Source organism: Mytilus californianus, unplaced genomic scaffold (assembly GCF_021869535.1).
Source record: "Mytilus californianus isolate M0D057914Y unplaced genomic scaffold, xbMytCali1.0.p SCAF_5, whole genome shotgun sequence".
In the NCBI taxonomy this organism is placed as follows: domain Eukaryota; kingdom Metazoa; phylum Mollusca; class Bivalvia; order Mytilida; family Mytilidae; genus Mytilus; species Mytilus californianus.
Genome location: NW_026262701.1, coordinates 120088093 through 120110750, shown reverse-complemented (window position 1 = coordinate 120110750; position 22658 = coordinate 120088093). Strand labels below are relative to the sequence as shown.

General features: G+C 33.0%; 1 protein-coding gene across 1 annotated transcript in view; it reads left to right on the top strand.

The window, feature by feature from the left end:
* The first annotated feature begins 8045 nt into the window (after positions 1 to 8045).
* The window catches only part of LOC127700885 (RAB11-binding protein RELCH homolog), a 91603-nt gene continuing 76990 nt past the window's right edge, over positions 8046 to 22658 (top strand). The window contains exons 1-12 of the mRNA XM_052204596.1: positions 8046 to 8343; positions 10596 to 10685; positions 11010 to 11081; positions 11387 to 11559; positions 15172 to 15360; positions 16837 to 16925; positions 18261 to 18629; positions 19128 to 19206; positions 19732 to 19830; positions 20699 to 20811; positions 21148 to 21238; positions 22250 to 22321. Coding sequence (XP_052060556.1) covers positions 8070 to 8343; positions 10596 to 10685; positions 11010 to 11081; positions 11387 to 11559; positions 15172 to 15360; positions 16837 to 16925; positions 18261 to 18629; positions 19128 to 19206; positions 19732 to 19830; positions 20699 to 20811; positions 21148 to 21238; positions 22250 to 22321 — 1710 coding nt within the window. The 5' untranslated portion in view covers positions 8046 to 8069. The remainder of the gene's footprint in view (positions 8344 to 10595; positions 10686 to 11009; positions 11082 to 11386; positions 11560 to 15171; positions 15361 to 16836; positions 16926 to 18260; positions 18630 to 19127; positions 19207 to 19731; positions 19831 to 20698; positions 20812 to 21147; positions 21239 to 22249; positions 22322 to 22658) is intronic.

Sequence of the window (22658 nt, the reverse complement as noted above, 5' to 3'; positions counted from 1 at the left end):
TATAATATATAATCAATCACTTGAAAGTAAGACAGTACCTAACGATTGGAAAAATGCTATGATAAGTGCTATATTTAAAAAGGGTAATAAGTCACTAGCCAAAAATTATAGACCAGTCAGTTTGACATCTGTAGTATGCAAAATAATGGAGAAGATATTGCGTGAATTTATTATAGAGCATATGAAAAAGAACAACTTATTCTCTAAAAAGCAATACGGATTTATTGCAGGGAGGTCAACTGGTCTTCAATTATTAGAAGTGATTGATAAGTGGACAGAGGCATTAGATCAAGGTTTAGACATAGACTGCATATATACTGATTTTATGAAGGCCTTTGATAAGGTACCTCATAAAAGATTAATAGCCAAAATCAAAAATCTAGGTGTCAGTGAAGATATAGTAGGGTGGATAACAAGCTTCTTAAAAGATAGGAAACAAAAGGTCATAGTGAATGGTGAAGAATCAGACTGGGCTAACGTTACATCTGAGATACCCCAAGGATCAGTACTAGGACCATTACTATTTGTTCTATATATAAATGATCTTCCAGACCAAGTGGATTCTGATGCATACCTATTTGCGGATGATACCAAGATCTTTAGAATAATAAAAACCCAGAAAGACAGACAAATTCTACAAGAAGACCTTAACAAGATGGAATCCTGGAGTGACAAATGGCTACTCAAATTTCACCCGGAAAAATGTAAATATATGAAAATATGTAAGAAATCTAATAGCACTGACCAACCATCAAATTATAGTCTTCTAAACCATCCAATAGCACAAGTTACAGAGGAAAAAGATATAGGAGTCCTTATTGACTCAGAACTCACCTTTGAAAATCACATAAGTGAAAAAGTGAACAAGGCCAACTCTATATTTGCAGTTCTTAGAAGAACATTTAAGTACTTGGGAATTGAGACATTCATGCCATTGTACAAAACCATGGTTAGAACCCACCTAGATTATGCCAGCTCAGTCTGGTCCCCATACAGGAAAAAAGATATCGACAAAATAGAAGGTGTCCAAAGAAGGGTAACAAAACAATTACCAGGTCTCAAAGACATGAGCTACCCAGAGCGACTTAAAAAACTAGGCTTACCAACATTATCGTTTAGGAGAATAAGAGGGGATATGATTGAAACTTTCAAAACAATGAATGGATACTACGACAAAGAAGTAAGCTCATTTTTAAGAACGGCAGATGATTCTCAACAAAGATTCAGTAGCAGGACCAACAGTAATAAAGTCATTCATCAAAGATTCAAAACAAATATCCGTAAACACTCTTTCTCTGTTAGAATTGCTAAAACCTGGAACAAATTACCAGATAAAATAACAAAGTCACCATCAATAAATGCATTTAAAAACCGATTAGACAAATTTTGGTCAGACGAAGAGATATACTATAATGACTACAGAGCAGAAATATCCGGAAGTCACGGACAAAACAGTAATAGAAAAACATTAAATTATGAGTCTGGTGAAGAGGAACCTTGAGGGGTCCTGTACTGGAAATCAACTATAAGTAACTATAAGTAACTTTGATATAATCTAATATTGAAAGCAATTGATTTCAATGGTTAATTGAAAACTGAGTTTTACTGTACGTATTGCTATGTGTGTGTTTATTCTACATTAGCTAGATGTATTAGGGGGGTGAGATCTCACAAAACATGTTTAACACACCGCATGTTTGCGCCTGTCCCAAGTCAGGAACCTCTGGCCTTTGTAAGTTTTGACAATGTGTGTTTTTTCTTATTTAGTTTAGTGTGAGGTCCATTTTCTCTGAACTAGTACACATTTTTGTTTAGGGGCCAGCTGAAGCCTGCTTCCGGGTGCGAGATTTTCTCGCTGTATTTCATACCCATATTGGTGGCCTTGGGCTGTTTCTGTTCTTCAGTGGTCGGATTGTTGTCTCTTTGACACATTCCCCGTTTCCATTCTCAATTTAATTATGTTTTTTGTATATTGTATGTTGTATGTATGGTGTATGGTGTTTGCTGTATGATGTATATCTGTTTTATATTTGTTTATCTGTATGATTGAATGAATAAACAAAATACAAAACAGAAATATTATCTTTACTTCTTATAGTAAAAAGTTTTAAGGAGATTTGATATGATTGTCGATGATACAATTATCCATAAACAAATGAACAAAGGATGTGAACCGACAAACTTGTACATAATAAATACTACAAAATCATATTTATGTCATAACTATGAATTAATACTTGGTGTATTATTATATTTAATGTTATAACCACAGTGGAATAAATACTTAACGTATGAACGATACGTCTTTACAAGGTATGGACGATATTTTAACTTAAAATCTTTATTGTATATTTTTAATATATATATTATGATGTATAATTGTTTTATATTGGTACAGGTGTGTGACAATATAATAAATTTTTAGAGCTTTATAAGATTGTCAGTAGGTCAGAAGACCTGGTAAATTTATGTCATTAAAAAATAATGTTATTGGTAATAATTAAAAAATGTAAAAATAAATAAATAATAGAATTGAAAAACTGTCATTGAACAATTATATGAAAATATTTTTGAACAATTTTATTCATTTTCTTAAAAGTCATATAGAAGTTATGCAAATAGGTGGTACCAGGTAAAGGATAAATAGTGAGTTGTAAAATTTTATCAAGTTAAATTAAAACAAAAAAGAAGATTATTGTTACAACAACCAAGTGGTTTTGTGACCGTTTGATATTACTAAATAAAATGGTTTTCAAAAGATAAAAAGAAAATTGTCTTTGACGGAGTGTCAAGTCAGTCATCGTGTAAAGATATATGCAAAGTCATTCTAGTTTTAAAATGAAATAGTTTTTATTCTGAAATAGATACATAACATAAAGAATGTAATCTAATGGAGTCTAATAGGGAATGCAGGCTATGATTGACAAACACGAAACAGCGAAAACGTTAAATCGAGAAATTAATTTGATTTCTATTTTTTGCTTTATCTCCTTAATCATATCTTAAACATTAATATGATATAAGGTTTGACTCCTTCCATTATTTACGTGTAACCATTCACCCTTTTTAATAGTTCCTTGAGTCGTCACTGATGAGTCTTTTGTAGACGAAATGCGCTTCTGGCACACAAAATTGTAATCCTGGTATCTATGATGAGTTCATTTACATCCACTGGGTCGATGCAACTGCTGATGGATGTTTCCTCCCGGAGGTATCACCAGCCCGGACATTTTATTCAGTTCAAAAGGACGCTTTGTCCTTCGCCGAAGTCGGGCGGAAAACTTTATAAACAGTAGATCCATTTTCGGTTTTTATTCAATTGCTTGCTCATATTGTTTTTAAAAAGAGGCCAAAAGCTATATCTACAAGAAAAAACATAAACGAGACAGTTTTTCAGCAGGATGGTGACACCACGAGAAAGCTTGTTGCTGGAATAATCTTAAATTGCCATCTGTAAGTATTTATAATTTGTTGTTACCATTCCATTTCATATCAAGAGACAAAACGTAACAACCAGGCAATATCACAGACACAGTTTCTCCAGGGTCAGCACATCAACGATCCAGGTGTATTATGACTATGCTGACTTGATCAGAATTATAATGGAAGTAAAAATTAAAAGAACAAAAATACCGAACTCTAATGAAAATCCAAAACGGAAAGTCCCTCACCAAATGGCAAAATCAAAAGCTCAAACACATCAAACGAATGCATGGAAAACAACTGTCATATTCCTGACTTGGTACAGGCATTTTCTTATGTAGCTAGAAAATGGTGGATTAAACCTGGTTTTATAGCTAGCTAAACCTCTCACTTGTATGACAGTCGCATAAAATTCCATTATATTGACAACAATGTGTGAACAAAAATACAAAAATTGACCATAGCACAAAAACACAATGACGGGATATATAAGTACCGAGCCGCACGCCAAAGGGATATTACCAAAAAATGGACTAAACAGTAAAGGTAATCATTTACAAAGACAAATAAAAGAACACTATAACACGTAATTAAGATGATAAACAACGTCAGTACCTAGAATCTATACTTCAAGACCATCATGTATAATTTGTAAAGTTGATACGGAATATTTATCAATATTTGTCTTGGTATCGAAGTGGCGAAACCTTTGTATTTGTGAGTTCGTAATGCCCCTTCTTTGTGTGTCTATGCAGTGTTTTGATTTACTGTTAATTTTCCTTTTTGTCTTTTTTCCTTAGTTCATCTGTTGTCAGCATACACAAATGTGCGAAGATATAAAAAGCATCGCTAGAATTATGTGCTATGAGATGCACCAAAATAGTGTGTGTGACATGCACTACATCTGTTACATACTGCACACCTCTCCAGAGCTTATGTTTGCAATTATTTTGTATATACCGACCTTAAATAAAGCTATATATCTTAAATCTTGGATTGATAAATAGCAGAAAACAATCGGTTCAGATCTTTAATGAAATGTGCAAATTTTGACAGAAGAATGTTATTCATTTGTAAAACTTTTCATTTAAATGAGAAAATTATGTGTTTTATCATTTTTTTCAACTGGTTTTTTTACAAATACAGAATATGTTTTGTTTGATTCATTTTTCAACTTTGTCATATAAGGGGAGATAACTCAAATAATGTAACGTTTATAAAGGAATGTTTTATGAATATGCCTATTTAGTTTTGTCGCAAGAAAACGAGTCCCGTAACCCCTATTTTTCTTTTCTTTTTCTAATAGCACATTACAAGATCTATCTTCTCATAGTATATCTTAAAATTCCATCGTTTTGTTTTCTTTTTATCACACAACAATTGGTTTTTCATGCATAGTCTCTTATAATTTTGAAAAACCTGCAGCTTGATTAAAAAAAAAACCCTGAACCATATTTTAAGCTCACCTGGCCCTCAGGGCCAAGTGAGCTTTTCTCATCACTTGGCGTCCGTCGTCCGTCGTTAACTTTTTACATTTTGAACTTATTCTAGAGAACCACTGAATGGAATGAAACCAAACATGGCATGAATGTTCCTTATGAGGTGCTGACCAAGTGTTGTTACTTTGTAGCTGATCCATCATCCAAGATGGCCGCAAGCGGGGGACTTCGTTTAACATAAGACCCTTTGGACAATACATACAAATAGATATCAGAAGATGTGGTATGAGTGCCAATGAGACAACTCTCCATCCAAGTCAAAATTTATAAAAGTAAACAATTATAGGTGAAAGTACGGTCTTCAACACGGAGCCTTGGCTCACACCGAACAGCAAGCTATAAAGGGCCCCAAAAATAACTAGTGTAAAACCATTCAAACGCCAGAGGGGGACTTAACATAGGACCATGTGGGAAATACATACAAATGTCTTGTATTAGAGAACCACTAAATGGAATGAAACCAAACATGGCATGAATGTTCCTTATGAGGTGCTGACCAAGTGTTGTTACTTTGAAGCCGATCCATCATTCAAGATGGCCGCCAGACGGGGACTTAGTTTAACATAGGACCCTATGGGAAATACATACAAATGTTTTCTTTAAGAGAACCACTGAATGGAATGAAACCAAACATGGCATGACTTTTCCTTATGAGGTGCTGACCAAGTGTTGTAACTTTGTAGGAGATCAATTATCCAAGATGGCCGCCAGTGGGGGACTTCGTTTAAAATAGGACCCTATGGACAATACATACAAATGTCTTCTTTTAGAGAACCACTAAATGGAATGAAACCAAACATGGCATGAATGTTCCTTATGAGGTGCTGACCAAGTGTTGTTACTTTGAAGCCGATCCATCATTTAAGATGGCCGCCAGAGGGGGACTTCGTTTAACATAGGACCCTATGGACAATACATACAAATGTCTTCTTTAAGAGAACCACTGAATGGAATGAAACCAAACATGACATGAATGTTCCTTATGAGGTGCTGAAGCTGATCCATCATCCAAGATGGCCGCCAGAGGGGGACTTAGTTTAACATAGGACCCTATGGGAAATACATACAAATGTTTTCTTTTAGAGAACCACTAAATGGAATGAAACCAAACATGGCATGAATGTTCCTTATGAGGTGCTGACCAAGTGTTGTAACTTTGTAGGCGATCAATCATCCAAGATGGCCGCCAGCGGGGGACTTCGTTTAACATAGGACCCTATGGACAATACATACAAATGTCTTGTTTTAGAGAACCACTAAATGGAATGAAACCAAACATGGCATGAATGTTCCAATGAGGTGCTGGCCAAGTGTTGTTACTTTGTAGCCGATCAATCATCCAAGATGGCTGCCATCGGGGAACTTATTTTAACATAAGACCCTATGGGAAATACATACAAATGCTTCTTCTAGAGGAGCACTGAATGGAATGAAACCACACATGGCATAAATATTCCTTATGAGGTGCTGATGAAGACCTTAATACATGTATAGATTGAGATATACTATAAACTGCAAAAATATCAAGAAAAGAAGATCTACACATAAGTCAACATGAGCAAAATTGTCAATTGACATCTTGTTGGAGTTATTGTCCTTATAAAGTCATTTTCTACAATTTCAATGAATTTATTGGTAATTTCGGTAAACTTTACAAAAGTCTTCTGCTTTTTGTTAAAATACGGTGCCAATATTAAACAAAATTTGGTCAATCATTATTAGGGTATCTGTTATGATTTGAATCTATTTCTACATGATTTCCAAAACCAAAGTAGAATCAGGTGAGCGACACAGGCTCTTGATAGCCTCTAGTTTTATTATATTTTTGAAAAAAGTATGATATAAACTACATTTTGGCAGATTACTTTAAAATTCTATCGATTTTAATTTAGACTCCCACTTTTGAATGGGTGTTGGTATTTTTTTATGAATATTATTATGTTAAACTGGTCATGATTTTTTTTTAAATCATTGTTTATGTTAAACAGATGTACATAGCCCCAACACAATACCCTCGTGGAGTAAAATACATAATATCGAACTGATCTGAACTGCTTGAAAGGGGGTAAAAGAGAGTCGACAGATACCAAAAGGGACATTCATAAGTCATGTCACCGTAGCTATTTATCAGCTATATACTAGTACTATACTATATGTTGTGTGTACTATATTTACTATCATTTACGCATTCATTCATACATTAATTAATTAATTAATTAATTCATTCATTCATTCATTCATTCATTCATTCATTCATTAATTCATTAATTAATTAATTAATTAATTAATTCATTCATTCATTCATTCATTCATTCATTCATTCATTCATTCATTCATTCATTCATTCATTCATTGACCCAAAGACTTAGGCTATGTTCTACTCTGCACGAATTTATAATGCATGCAACCCCGCCACTTTTTCTAGTACTATATATACAGTGTACTCGTACTAATGCGAGTTTCACACTTTAGCACGCACGAGCTACATATGGGACATATAACTTTTTCCCTATTTTCAGGTAAGCACATTTAATTTTGTAGGCCTTATAATGCATGTATTTCTATCCAATTCACAGTTCATATTGAAAGGAAACTTCAAGTTAACATTTGTAATAACTGTTTATTATAATTATGTATTTTCAGTGTGAATAAATGGTTTGCAACTTTATTATCGTCACTATAATCAATGCCCTAATAATAAGAACCAAGTGGCCATTTACCCTGTGACAGTCATAAGTAAAAAGAAAACTGACAATGCCATTGCTAAAAAAGAAAAAGACCAACCGACAAAAAGACAAACAGACAAACAACAGTACACAAAACACAACCCAGAAAACTAAAGACTGAGCAACACGAACCCCACCAAAAACTGAGGGTGATCTCAGGTACCTGGAAGGGGAAGCAGATCCTGCTCCACATGTGGCACCCTTTCACTTGAAAGGGGGTGCTTACGAAAGTGTCAGACATAATTTATATCTTTAGTTTCGCACTTTGCTACCGTTGTATTGAAAACAATATCAATATAACTCAATATATAAACATATATTGAATTTTAGAATTGAGCTAATAATTCAATCATTTCTGTTTAATTTTAGGGATGTAGTTAAAAAAAATACTGGATATCCTTAATACCCACGTGATCACAAAATGGCGGATTGTCCAAACACAAATCCGTTCCTCGATGACGATAGTATTTCAGAAGAACATACCGTAACACAGACTTCAAAATCTGAGGAAACTACGGAAATGACATTAGATTCGCTAGCATCTAGACTTCTCAAAGAAAATTTACTGTTAACTGCCCTAGAACTACATACGGAGTTGACCGAGCTGGGAAGGGAAGTCCCACGTCTCCGGGATTATTTTTCAAATCCAGGAAACTTCGAAAGAACCAAAGAGGACCTAACTTCTCCTACATTGCGTAAGATACACAAACATATCTAAACAACTGTCAACCATGTTTTTTATAAATATCATTCATTGAATAAATATATTCCCTAAAAAGATCTTGTTAAAGCGTGTACCTGGATATGAGCCTTTTTTGTGGGCTCAAGTAGGATATAAGGTACTATAGTTCCGGCTTTTATAATAAATTTATACGCCTATGTATTTATGGGCAATAAATGTATTAAAATTATACAATGAAAAAAAATAAATGACTGGTCTACTTCTACTACAGACAGGTTGACATGTCATGCATGTCGACAGGCTGACAATGTGTTAAAAATGCAAATATTTTTATGGTTGACAGGTCGACAAGTTGACAATGTTAAAAATGTAAATACTTTTATGGTTGACTGGTCGACAGGTTGACAAGTTGAAAATTTAATATAGTTAAAATTGAAGTTATGGTAGACAAGTCGATAGGTTGACAATTTGAAAGAATTTATCTAGTGTAAAATAGTATTATTGGTGACTGGTAGACAGGTCGACAAGTCAACTGGTCGACAATTTGACGGGGAGAAATGAAAACTTTAATAGTGGTTAAAAGGTTGACAGTCGAAAGGTTGACAGGTTGACAGTTCAACAGTCAACAGGTAGACAGTTATAAGTCAAGACTTAATAAAAAGGTTAAAAAACTGAATTGTAAAATTAAACCTGTCAACTTGTTAACCATTACACATGTCAACCTGTCGACCTAAACACTTGTCAACCTGTCAACCTGTCGAATTTTCAACATGTCGACCTGCCAACCTGTCGACCTCAACACTTGTTAACCTGTTGACTTTCGCACTTGTCGACCTTTCTAGTGTCAACCTGTCGACCTTTTAGTCTGTCAACTTATGTACATATAAACTGATCTACTTCATAAGTTAAACCGAATTACTTCTCTATTCTTCCGATGGAACTACAGTACCATTTATTCTACTTGACCCGATATGTGTTACAGACTCATGATTTTCTGTCTTGATGTCATGTGTGTCTGCAGGAAGCATCCCCCTTACACCAGCTGATTTCTTACATCATTAAGATTATTTCCGTATATATTCTAGTGGCATTGTGGAAATTTTAAAGAAGTTACTTATTACATTTGTTAAAGGCTGTACAGCTGCTTACTTCTACGACATTTTGGTCACTGGTGGAGAGTTGTCTCATAGGCAATCATATCACATCTTATTATTATATTGAGTAAAGAAAATTCTTTATTTCGGTAGTATCCCTAAAATGCTTTGAACTAAGTTTTCTTAAGCAAAATATTAGTTGGTTTTGAGGGCTCATACTAGTGGGGAAGTGGGGCTAATAAGTCGCCTTTCCTACATTTGATTTGCTCTACTTTCAAAAACGATATCTAGTTACCGGGGGTTTTCACAATAGTCGCTTTTCTTTGCTTTCGTCATAGAAAATTTTCCATTTTTACCAAGTTGATGTAACATCAATTTTTCATTTGTAAGTAAAGAAATTCTAAGACTTAAACGATTTATTACTTTAGAAAAGAGATTAACAAATTGGTTGTATGTTATTTCAAAGAAACAGCTTTTTATGAAGTGTTTTCTTTCACTTCCCGAACTTGTTACTTGAGAGTTTACATCAAAAGACTCTGATTTTCTGCAAAATAAGTATTGAACATCATTAGAACTTGATGAAAATTGCCATTTAATAGTGTTTCATCTATTCATTCAATTAAAAAATGTCATATTCCTTTCCAAACCGCTTGTAAAACATGGTTTATTTTTGAAATATTTTCTTCATCCGCCATTGAAATATTTGTACAAACCATGCATCAGAGGCAGTATTCAGCGGAAGCAGATCAGCAATGATCGAAATCCGTATTCTACCGATAATTACTGCAGATGTATGAAAGGCTCAGCAGACAAAAGAATACTGATTCCTAAAAGGAAAATTACGCATTCTACACGCATTAATAGACAGTTGGTTAGATCTCCTTGCTAAATGTATATATTTCCATGTAAATGCATTGTTTTGATTTATGGATTAAAGTTGCTTAAATTATTTAAATTTATATATATCTTTTTTATGAGAAACAATGAATTTCATGAACTTGACAAACAGAATAGAATAGTTTTTGATTGAGCTAGACTATTTAACAAGGCACAAAGTATACCTAACCCTTTTGCCATGATGCCTTTTACATGTTTTACACTCTAAATAAGGATGTGGTTTTAAAAATTATAAATTGAAGTTTATTTCATGTGTTTTTTTTTTTATTTTCAGAGAGAGCTTCCAGCATACAGACCTTTGATTCACTAGATTTTGCCCGATATTCTGATGATGGTGGGGGGCAAGTAGATGAAAGAGTTGCAGGTTTGTTGACAACTTCTTTTTTTCTTTCTGAGAAATATATGAAAGTAAAGCAGATACATGAACATGATAAACAACTTGTGTTTATACTACAAATTGTAACACTGTTCTGATTTTATATTACCTATATATCTATATTAAATCAACTAAAAACCTGGGAGAGTGAGGTGAAAGCATGATGATATTGATGTTAGGCATGTGCTCTTTAGATCATTGTTGAAGACCTTTCAGAAATTTTGAAGATGAAGAACAGCTATAAAGATACCGTTAAAAAATAGTAATAATATTGTGATAAACTAACTGAAATGCTAATTCTTATATTGACAGTTCTAGAATTTGAGTTAAGAAAAGCTCAGGACACAATCAAATCACTACGAGCTAGTTTAACAAAAGAAGCAGGTAAATATATTTCTACTTTAAATAAGAAAAGCATTTAATAATAAGGTGATATCAGGTTTACAATGAAAAAGTAACTAAAAAATAACTAGAAGTCAATATACAGTCTTCAACAATAATTAGGTGTCTATACAGCACCATATACATTGTTATGTGAAGCACTTAATTGTCTACAGTCCAAAAAATGAAAAGTTTTTTTTTTAACTGAACACCTGTTTTTATGTTTAACACATTATAAAAGCACCATATTGTATCTACCATTATATAAAAGTTAGAATAATATTGACATTATATTTGTAACTTTGCAGAAACCGATTTAGTTCCAGCTGAGCAAGTAAATGAAGACAATATAACACCAAACAAGGATGATCCAATCAAACCACTGGAAAGAAAGGCATTAAACTTCCTGGTGAATGAGTACCTGTTACAGAACAATTATAAACTGACATCAGTTACATTCTCAGAGGAGAATGAAGAACAGGTACAGGATGGATTAATAAGAGAGAGCTAACTTCAGGAGGGGTACCAGCTCTTAATGAAGAATGAATTAATTACAGGATGGATTAATAAGGGATAGTACTAACTTCATGAGAGGGGTATATAAGGGGGTACCAGCTCTTGATGAAGAATGAATTAATTACAGGATGGATTAATAAGGGATAGTACTAACTTCATGAGAGGGGTATATAAGGGGGTACCAGCTCTTGATGAAGAATGAATTAATTACAGGATGGATTAATAAGGGATAGTACTAACTTCAGGAGAGGGGTATATAAGGGGGTACCAGCTCTTGATGAAGAATGAATTAATTACAGGATGGATTAATAAGGGATAGTACTAACTTCATGAGAGGGGTATATAAGGGGGTACCAGCTCTTGATGAAGAATGAATTAATTACAGGATGGATTAATAAGGGATAGTACTAACTTCAGGAGAGGGGTATATAAGGGGATACCAGCTCTTGATGAAGAATGAATTAATTACAGGATGGGTAAACAAGAGATAGTACTAATTTCAGGAGAAGGATGTATAAGGGGGTACCAGCTCTTGATGAAGAATGAATTAATTACAGGATGGATAAACAAGAGATAGTACTAATTTCAGGAGAAGGATATATAAGGGGGTACCAGCTCTTGATGAAGAATGCATTAATTACAGGATGGATTAATAAGAGATAGTACTAATTTCAGGAGAAGGATATATAAGGGGGTACCAGCTCTTGATGAAGAATGAATTAATTACAGGATGGATAAACAAGAGATAGTACTAACTTCAGGAGAGGGGTATATAAGGGGGTACCAGCTCTTGATGAAGAATGAATTAATTACAGGATGGATAAACAAGAGATAGTACTAACTTCAGGAGAGGGGTATATAAGGGGGTACCAGCTCTTGATGAAGAATGAATTAATTACAGGATGGATAAACAAGAGATAGTACTAACTTCAGGAGAGGGGTATATAAGGGGGTACCAGCTCTTGATGAAGAATGAATTAGTTACAGGATGGATAAACAAGAGATAGTACTAACTTCAGGAGAGGGGTATATAAGGGGGTACCAGCTCTTGATGAAGAATGAATTAGTTACAGGATGGATAAACAAGAGATAGTACTAATTTCAGGAGAGGGGTATATAAGGGGGTACCAGCTCTTGATGAAGAATGCATTAATTACAGGATGGATTAATAAGAGATAGTACTTACTTCAGGAGAGGGGTATATAAGGGGGTACCAGCTCTTGATGAAGAATGAATTAGTTACAGGATGGATAAACAAGAGATAGTACTAACTTCAGGAGAGGGGTATATAAGGGGGTACCAGCTCTTGATGAAGAATGAATTAATTACAGGATGGATAAACAAGAGATAGTACTAACTTCAGGAGAGGGGTATATAAGGGGGTACCAGCTCTTGATGAAGAATGAATTAATTACAGGATGGATTAATAAGGGATAGTACTAACTTCATGAGAGGGGTATATAAGGGGGTACCAGCTCTTGATGAAGAATGAATTAATTACAGGATGGATTAATAAGGGATAGTACTAACTTCAGGAGAGGGGTATATAAGGGGGTACCAGCTCTTGATGAAGAATGAATTAATTACAGGATGGATTAATAAGGGATAGTACTAACTTCATGAGAGGGGTATATAAGGGGGTACCAGCTCTTGATGAAGAATGAATTAATTACAGGATGGATTAATAAGGGATAGTACTAACTTCAGGAGAGGGGTATATAAGGGGATACCAGCTCTTGATGAAGAATGAATTAATTACAGGATGGGTAAACAAGAGATAGTACTAATTTCAGGAGAAGGATGTATAAGGGGGTACCAGCTCTTGATGAAGAATGAATTAATTACAGGATGGATAAACAAGAGATAGTACTAATTTCAGGAGAAGGATATATAAGGGGGTACCAGCTCTTGATGAAGAATGCATTAATTACAGGATGGATTAATAAGAGATAGTACTAATTTCAGGAGAAGGATATATAAGGGGGTACCAGCTCTTGATGAAGAATGAATTAATTACAGGATGGATAAACAAGAGATAGTACTAACTTCAGGAGAGGGGTATATAAGGGGGTACCAGCTCTTGATGAAGAATGAATTAATTACAGGATGGATAAACAAGAGATAGTACTAACTTCAGGAGAGGGGTATATAAGGGGGTACCAGCTCTTGATGAAGAATGAATTAATTACAGGATGGATAAACAAGAGATAGTACTAACTTCAGGAGAGGGGTATATAAGGGGGTACCAGCTCTTGATGAAGAATGAATTAGTTACAGGATGGATAAACAAGAGATAGTACTAACTTCAGGAGAGGGGTATATAAGGGGGTACCAGCTCTTGATGAAGAATGAATTAGTTACAGGATGGATAAACAAGAGATAGTACTAACTTCAGGAGAGGGGTATATAAGGGGGTACCAGCTCTTGATGAAGAATGAATTAGTTACAGGATGGATAAACAAGAGATAGTACTAATTTCAGGAGAGGGGTATATAAGGGGGTACCAGCTCTTGATGAAGAATGCATTAATTACAGGATGGATTAATAAGAGATAGTACTTACTTCAGGAGAGGGGTATATAAGGGGGTACCAGCTCTTGATGAAGAATGAATTAGTTACAGGATGGATAAACAAGAGATAGTACTAACTTCAGGAGAGGGGTATATAAGGGGGTACCAGCTCTTGATGAAGAATGAATTAGTTACAGGATGGATAAACAAGAGATAGTACTAACTTCAGGAGAGGGGTATATAAGGGGGTACCAGCTCTTGATGAAGAATGAATTAGTTACAGGATGGATAAACAAGAGATAGTACTAATTTCAGGAGAGGGATATATAAGGGGGTACCAGCTCTTGATGGAAAATGAATAAAATCAACATACAAATCATTGAAATGGGATGTGGCTGAAGATTTGTTAAGACGTAATATTGATTAGTTAAAAGATACTTTTTTTTTAGTTAATTACTGTGAGAGTATTATTGTTGTGAGATAGTCAAAGGTACCAGTTTTGAAGGTTCCCTCTAACGACAAATTATATACCCCCAAAAAATGCATATTTTCCATTGATTCAAAATATGTAAATCTTAAAATCTCAGATTTAAAATCCAACAAATCAATGTTTACTTGGTTAACAAAACAAATAAATTAATTCCCTTGAAGTCTCTGCAAAGTATGATGAACTACATGTTTATACCACCAGTTACATTTACATTTCATACAACTCTTTTTTTTTTATAATGGTACAATATAATTAAAAAAAGATCATCAGAAATGAACATTATTTGTATTTTTAGAATGAGAATTTTATTTTAATTGTATGGATGGTTACATTGGGAAATGGAAAACAATCCTGGGTATAGGGTTAAGAAGTATACATGATGGACCTTAGCATTTAAAATTTATGTATTGTTGGATAATAATAAAATGTCTTGTGAAACCTCTGCTCTACATTTATTTATGAAATAATCCTCAATAGAACCTTCCCTTTATTTCTTAGTTCACAGTTCCTTATAAAGTTACAATATAAATTGGGGAAACTTTCTGTTAATAATGATTGTGTTTCTTATTTCCACTAGGATTTTGAAGATTGGGATGATGTGGGACTGAACATTGCTCGACCTCCAGACTTACTACATTTGTATAAAGATTTTGGTAGCCATACAGCACCTTTGGTAGAAACTTGTAGTGTTGGATGTATGGTATGTTTTGAAGATGAAAGGATTGCTGCTATACAGGAACAACACAAACTTCTGTGTCAGGAAATGGTAAGATAACTGTTGTATAGGACAGAGGTGGAGGTAGTATACTTTATAGGGAAATGCATGGTATGGTTTGAAGATAATATTATTTCTGCCATACAGGAAAAACATAAACAGTTATGTCAGGAAATGCTAATGTGGTGTTGGGACATTGGGTGTGAAATAAAATTTTGTCATACAGGAAAAAAACATAAACAGTTTTGTCAAGAAATGGTGAGATTTGTGGTGTTAGGACATAGCGTATGAAATGTACTATAATGTTGAAGATGAAAGGAAAAACATTAACAACATAAATAGTAGTGTTTTTTTTTCGGGAAATTGTGAGATTTGTAGTATGTAAAAGCACAGAACACAAGACTTCTTCTGTAGGGCATTAAAATTTATGATTTGCATGGGAATGCTTTACTATGATTTGTAACAAAGTCTTTTGGTAGTTATTTTTTTCGACAGGTTATTTTTCAAAAGAGCGTGTTCATTAGAATATATTTCGTATGTACCCAGGATAACCATATGGTTTGTATGCATGTTAAACATACAAATCCTCTTTATATTTTTTTTACAATTGTAGATTGAAAGATTATGAAATTAAACAAATGATAAGGATTAAACCATTTCCCCCTAGACTTTATTGCTGTGTTAACAGTGAGTGTACTACTCACAGTTTTATGTATATGTACCTTGAGCTTCAATGTTGGTTTGTGAGTAATTTGGTCCATTTCACACATCAATGAACCGTTTTTGTCGAAAAAGCGAGACATAGCGATCCTACATTCCGTCGTTGGCGTCGTCGTCGTCGGCAGCGGCGTCCACAAATATTCACCCTGTGGTTAAAGTTTTTGAAATTTTAATAACTTTCTTAAACTATCCTGGATTTCTACCAAACTTGGACAGAAGCTTGTATATGATCATAAGATAATATTCGAAAGTAAATTTTGTAAAAAAAAAATTCCATTTTTTCTGTATTTTACTTAGAAATGGACTTAGTTTTTCTGCCAGTTAACATTACATTCGAATTCACTCTGTGGTTAAAGTTTTTGAAATTTTAATAACTTTCTTAAACTATCCTGGATTTGTACCAAACTTGGAAAGAAGCTTGTTTATAATCATAAGATAGTATCCAGAAGTAAATTTTGTAAAAAAAAAAATCCATTTTTTCCGTATTTTACTTATAAATGGACTTAGTTTTTCTGCCAGATAACATTACATACAGTCTGCAGTTTTAGTTTTTAAAACATTTATTAGATTCATAAACTATCCTGGATTTTACCAAACTTGGACAGAAGCTACTTACAATCAAAAGATAGTATAGAGAGGAATATTTTTATTAATTTTTTTCCTCATTTTTGTTGAGCCTGCGATTAACAGCAAAAGTAGGCGAGACACTGGGTTCCGCGGAACCCTGACGAATTTTTTATTCTTATATAAATATTTTATATTATAATAATAATAATAAATTATTAGATTTTGATTTATCTTATGCAGGAAATAAGAATCTCGCAGTTAGAAATAGAATTAGATTGTTGTAAAATAGAGAAAGATCAACTAATGTTACAGTTAGAAGATTATAAAAGGTTGGTATTCTCATGGCTGTCTCTGTGTAGTCTGTAATCTTATAAAAGGTTGGTATTCTGATGGTTGTCTCTGTATAGTCTGTAATCTTATAAAAGGTTGGTATTCTCGTGGCTGTCTCTGTGTAGTCTGTAATCTTATAAAAGGTTGGTATTCTCTTGGCTGTCTCTGTGTAGTCTGTAATCTTATAAAAGGTTGGTATTCTGATGGTTGTCTCTGTGTAATCTGTAATCTTATAAAAGGTTGGTATTCTCATGGCTGTCTCTATATAGTCTGTAATCTTATAAAAGGTTGGTATTCTCTTGGCTGTCTCTGTGTAGTCTGTAATCTTATAAAAGGTTGGTATTCTGATGGTTGTCTCTGTGTAGTCTGTAATCTTATAAAAGGTTTGTATTCTCATGGCTGTCTCTGTGTAGTCTGTAATCTTATAAAAGGTTTGTATTCTCATGGCTGTCTCTGTGTAGTCTGTAATCTTATAAAAGGTTGGTATTCTCATGGCTGTCTCTGTGTAGTCTGTAATCTTATAAAAGGTTGGTATTCTCATGGCTGTCTCTATGTAGTCTTTAATCTGATAATCTGCATGTAAACCACAGAGGTTCAAATTACTGTAAATTCAGAAATTATCGCCTGCATTTATTATTGCGATTTCGACATGACAGACCAAAATTTTTGAATAATTATTGCAACTACAGTAATAAAAACCTTGCAATAATTTCTGAATTCACAGTAATTGTAATGTAAATGAAGTACATAATGCCATCATTATGTTTAACCTTTTTTTATGAGAACATGTAGGGTATGTTAAAAACCTATGATCTATATTGTGAAATAGAATACACCTCACTTTAGAGAATTTTACTAATTGCTGTATTAGGCTTTCCACATTTAAAAAAAGACCATTCATAGGACATCTAGGGGTTGTTGCAACATGAAAGAGTCATTTTATCCTTTCAAGAGCCAGTTATATTGCAGTCACATTTTTACTGCAATAATGAACATTTATACTTTTTTTATTTTTCTCCAAAGGTTAAAGAAGGAGGTACTTGAAGATAAAAAAACTATTCCAAGATATAATTCAGTTGTCTTTATCTTTATGTTGTGAAAGTTTTTTTTTTTTGGGAGACTATAAAAATATAAATTTTGTAGCATCAGTATCTATTTTTCAGTTTTCTGTTAATATGATTATAATATATATTTGTTGATGTACATTTTTTAAAGATTGGATTTTAAAGTGTCTATTTATTATTGTTAATGTGTTCATCTTATTAAAGATAGTATCAGGATTTACATTTTATACATTTTAATATAGATAATGAGTGTAACTTTGTTTTTTGCAGCAATACATATAACAATGATAAAGTGATACACTCCACTCCATCCAAGCCATTAGATTCTATCAAAAAATCTGACAATTTAGACCGTGTGTCGTTAAACTTATCTGAAAATAGTGTTGACATTGTTGAAAATGGAATGTTCTCTATAAGAGAAATGGGAGATGGTTCAGAAACTTTGTCTGTCAATCAAATAACATGTGACTCTGTATCTGAGTCATCAGAGACCAATCAAAATGAAGATAGAAATACAAATGAGAATACTAGTGAAATGGACCAAAACATAGAACTGACAATTGAAACAAGAGAGGGAACACAATCACAAAAGGAGAAACCACCTGATAAAGGGCAACATCATGAAAAAAATCTATCAAGGTAGGTACTAGAAATTCAGCTAAAAAACTTAAACAAGTATTCTTTGACAACTGTCAATTTACAGATTTCAATTTATTTTTTTAATAATTGTAACAGTACTAATAATTATGAATTGTTTAATGTCACAAGTGAAAATGTTCTTTGCAAATTCTGCATTTCCAATCTACATGTATATAAAGTTCTGTGTAATTCAAAACAAGACTCCTTCAAAAAAGATTGAGATTATTTTATTTTTTTGTCAGATTTCAAGAGTTAATTCCCCTTATTTTCAAATTGCCAAATCACACTAAAAAGACAACGGAAGTTGAACAACAAAATAGTTTTGTCCAGAAAGAAGTTTACCATATGACACTGGATTATACCCCGTTGTTGAATATATCTGATATAGAATTTTCTTATTTCTTGACATTATTTAAGGAAAGATTTATTTGAATTATAGTTCAATGTTCTTTCTTTTTGCTATTTATGTGAAAATAGTTTATGATAATTTATTTACAGAAAAACATCAGTAGCATTCCAGAGAGCTTTACGAGATGTGTGTTTCCATGTTTCCAAAGATAATAGGTTGATAAATGAGGTATGAAAAGATTTTATTGTCTCCCCTGCAATGCAAGATATAGAGATTCTACATTACAGTGTTAGCATAGTAAACATTTAAGTCAACATATTTTCATATACTAAATAAGGTACATGTTTTGTCCTTAATCTTTCTCATTTGTTTTTTCCTTATAAGGCATATTTAATGCTTAAATTTTCCAGGTGTCCCAGAATGTGTCTGTGGGATCAGATCTTTATAACGTAGTTGATGTAGTGTTGATTTTATGTTTTGTATTTTCCCGGTGTTTCAGATAGTTGGATCAGATACCATTGCCATAGTGTTGATTTTATGTTTAAAATTTTCCCAGTTGTCTCAGATAGTGGGATCATATACCATTACTATAGTGTTGATTTTATGTTTTGAATTTTACGGGTGTCTCAGAAAGTGGGATCAGATACCACTACTATAGTGTTAATTTTATGTTTTGAATTTTCCAGGTGTCTCAGGTAGTGGGATGAGATACCATTACTAATGTGTTAATTTTATGTTTTTTTACTTTTCCAGGTGTCTCAGATAGTGGGATCAGATACTGATACTGTAGTGTTAATGTTAAGTCGATGTCTGCCACACATTGTACCTAATGTTTTGTTGGCTAAACGTGAGGTCAGTAAAAGATATTATTTTCAGAATGATGTACTTACTTTTTTATAGATTTCATAGCATTCTATCATCAGACTTACCTGCAGATATGAAAATTATTTATACTGTCAAAAATTTTAGCCTGTACGCCTGAGGACATATCACACATTAAAATTTGCAATAAAACAATAACAGGTAGGCTAAGTTTTAGAATGCAAAATTTACTACCTATGAGACATTATTATTTAATATAAACGTCTATTGAATGAGGCAATCAATTACAATTTAAAAGAGAACATACAAATCCTGACATGATTGATTGGTGTTTAACGTCACTTTCAACACTATGGTGCTATTTCGTTGCGGTCAGGCTTTATTGGTGACGGAAGCCGGAGTGCCTGGAGAGAACCATCGACCTTCGGTAGGAAAACTGATGATTGGAGTCGAGTGCACCTGCCCTGTGTGGGATTCAAACTCACAACGTCAGTGTTGACTGGCTACTGATACAGTAGCTCGACTACTTAGACCACTCGGCCACCGAAGTGCCTCCTGACATGAAGTATAGACTTAAATTATTCTTTAATGTTTGATTTCAGGAGTTAGTTCCTCCTTGTTTTATATTATTCAATGTTACTTGCTGTAAGTAAAGTTGAAAGAAAGATTTCATGTATAAATCAATGAGACAGCATCCAAGCAATACAAAAAAAACATATCTAGAGGTCAATATATGGTCTGATGTATAATTTACAGAAAATACTTTTTAGGTTAACTTGAAGAAAGAATCACAATTTATTATATAAAGCAATGTTTAGTAAATATTTTCTTTATTTCGGAAGTTGTCTTGGTTAGACATACTGTAATATAATGTCAAACAATTTTATGCATTTTTTAGGAGTTAATTCCCCTGATTATATGCACAGCAATGTTACATCCAAACAGTAAAGACAGGGATCGGCTACTGAATATTTTGTTTAATCTAATCAAAAAACCAGATGAAGAACAAAGGTATTTAATGAAGGACAATATTTCAATGCAATAATTTATAAATAAATTTGATTTGTTATATTTGTTGTACTTGAAATAATTGCTGACATTTGAAGTAATGCTTTGGAATCTCAGTTATTGTAAATTTTCTAAAGCCTTTTGTCAATCTTATTTCATTAAATTTAAATAAGTTGTTTGTCAAATATGTTGTGTAGATAACTGTAAAATTCTTTCTGCTTTCTTGAATTTGTGCCACTTTTAATATTTCTGCTCTCTTGAAATTAGGCCAATTTATCATTTCTGCTTTCTTGAATTTGTGCCAATTTAATATTTCTGATTTCTTGAAACTTTGAACAGGAACATGATATTGACTGGTATTGTGGCTTTTGCTCAACATGTTGGTCAACAGAGGCTGGAGGAAGAATTATTACCTCAATGCTGGGAACAGGTAAAATAATCATGCTGTACCTTGTGTATTGCATTAGAAGGGTTTTATTGAATAAACTTTCTTGGGAATAGTCATGGCCAAATTTTGAAAGGCATGGAAATGTTGATAGAAAATAATTGGAACTGGTCTGACAGAATAAAATTGAACACCACAGTATAAAAAAAAAATAATTATCTTTTTAAATCACCCTTATAAGATGAGTAGCAGCATTGTAATATATAACTTGGGTGCAACGATATACAAAAATAGAAGTTCTTCTAAATGATCCTAACCCAGAAAACATACCAGTTGTTTATGATGCCATTGGAAATGTATTTTTATGTTATTTTACAGTTTGGGATTTGTCAGTTCATACTATTCTTTAACGAATTCAAATTTAGAAAATGTTGTGTTGCCTTTGTTTTAAAAATACTGCCTAATTTTTAATTTGATTTCCCCTGTCAAACTTTAAGTTTTTGTTATGCCTTTTTTAAATCAAATTGTTAAATGTATATACAGACAGTATCTGGTTTATACAGGCACGATAAATTTTGTCCGATAAAAAATATTTTAGGTAATCATTTTTTGAAACACTAAACATGGATACATTCACTTTTATATGATGAAGTGAAAAGGGTAAGTAACTTACTGATAAAAACATTGTCAGTTGTGTTAACACTTGTTGCTTTTACTTACCATAAGTGAGCTTGGACAACATAGGAGATGGAATATATTTATGACCACAAAAGGGGGGAAGGATGGTGCAAGAAATTTTTTTAATGAAAAAGTAGAAAAATAGGTCACAGCTGTGACTGAGAGATCATTTATGTATACATTTTAAGGGTTAATATCAAGTGTCTTGGGAAATTTTTTTAGTGGTAGTGCAAAAATATTTTTAAAAAAAGTTTTCCTTGATTGTTTATTAGATGTCTTTGAAAACCAGTATATAGATAAAAAAAACATCACTGTATGTATTGTACATATGATTAACAACTTGTATATTGACTATACAATGATACATGTGTTTTACAGATCAACCATAAATATCCAGAGAGAAGAATTTTAGTAGCTGAAGCATGTGGGGCATTATCTCCATACATCCCAGTAAGTTATTTAACACAGCCTAAATGTGACATCAGCAGTTTTACATATGTCTAAACTCACTCATAGAAACACCTAAAAATTCAGTCTTTAGATGCTTTGATAATGTGTTAACTGCTTTTATCAGTCCATTTTGGAAGATTTTATTGAAACTGAAAAGTAGAATGAGAGTCCAAAAGTTTAGAAATTCTAAGGAATTATGGTAGATTTAAGGAGATAAATATATTGATGTTTCCATAATTTCAGCTAATGCACATTTTCATTCAGCTTTTAAATTCTTTATTAAAATTATGTTGGAAATTTCATGAATTCTGTGTAATGTTACTTAAGCCTATCGGTA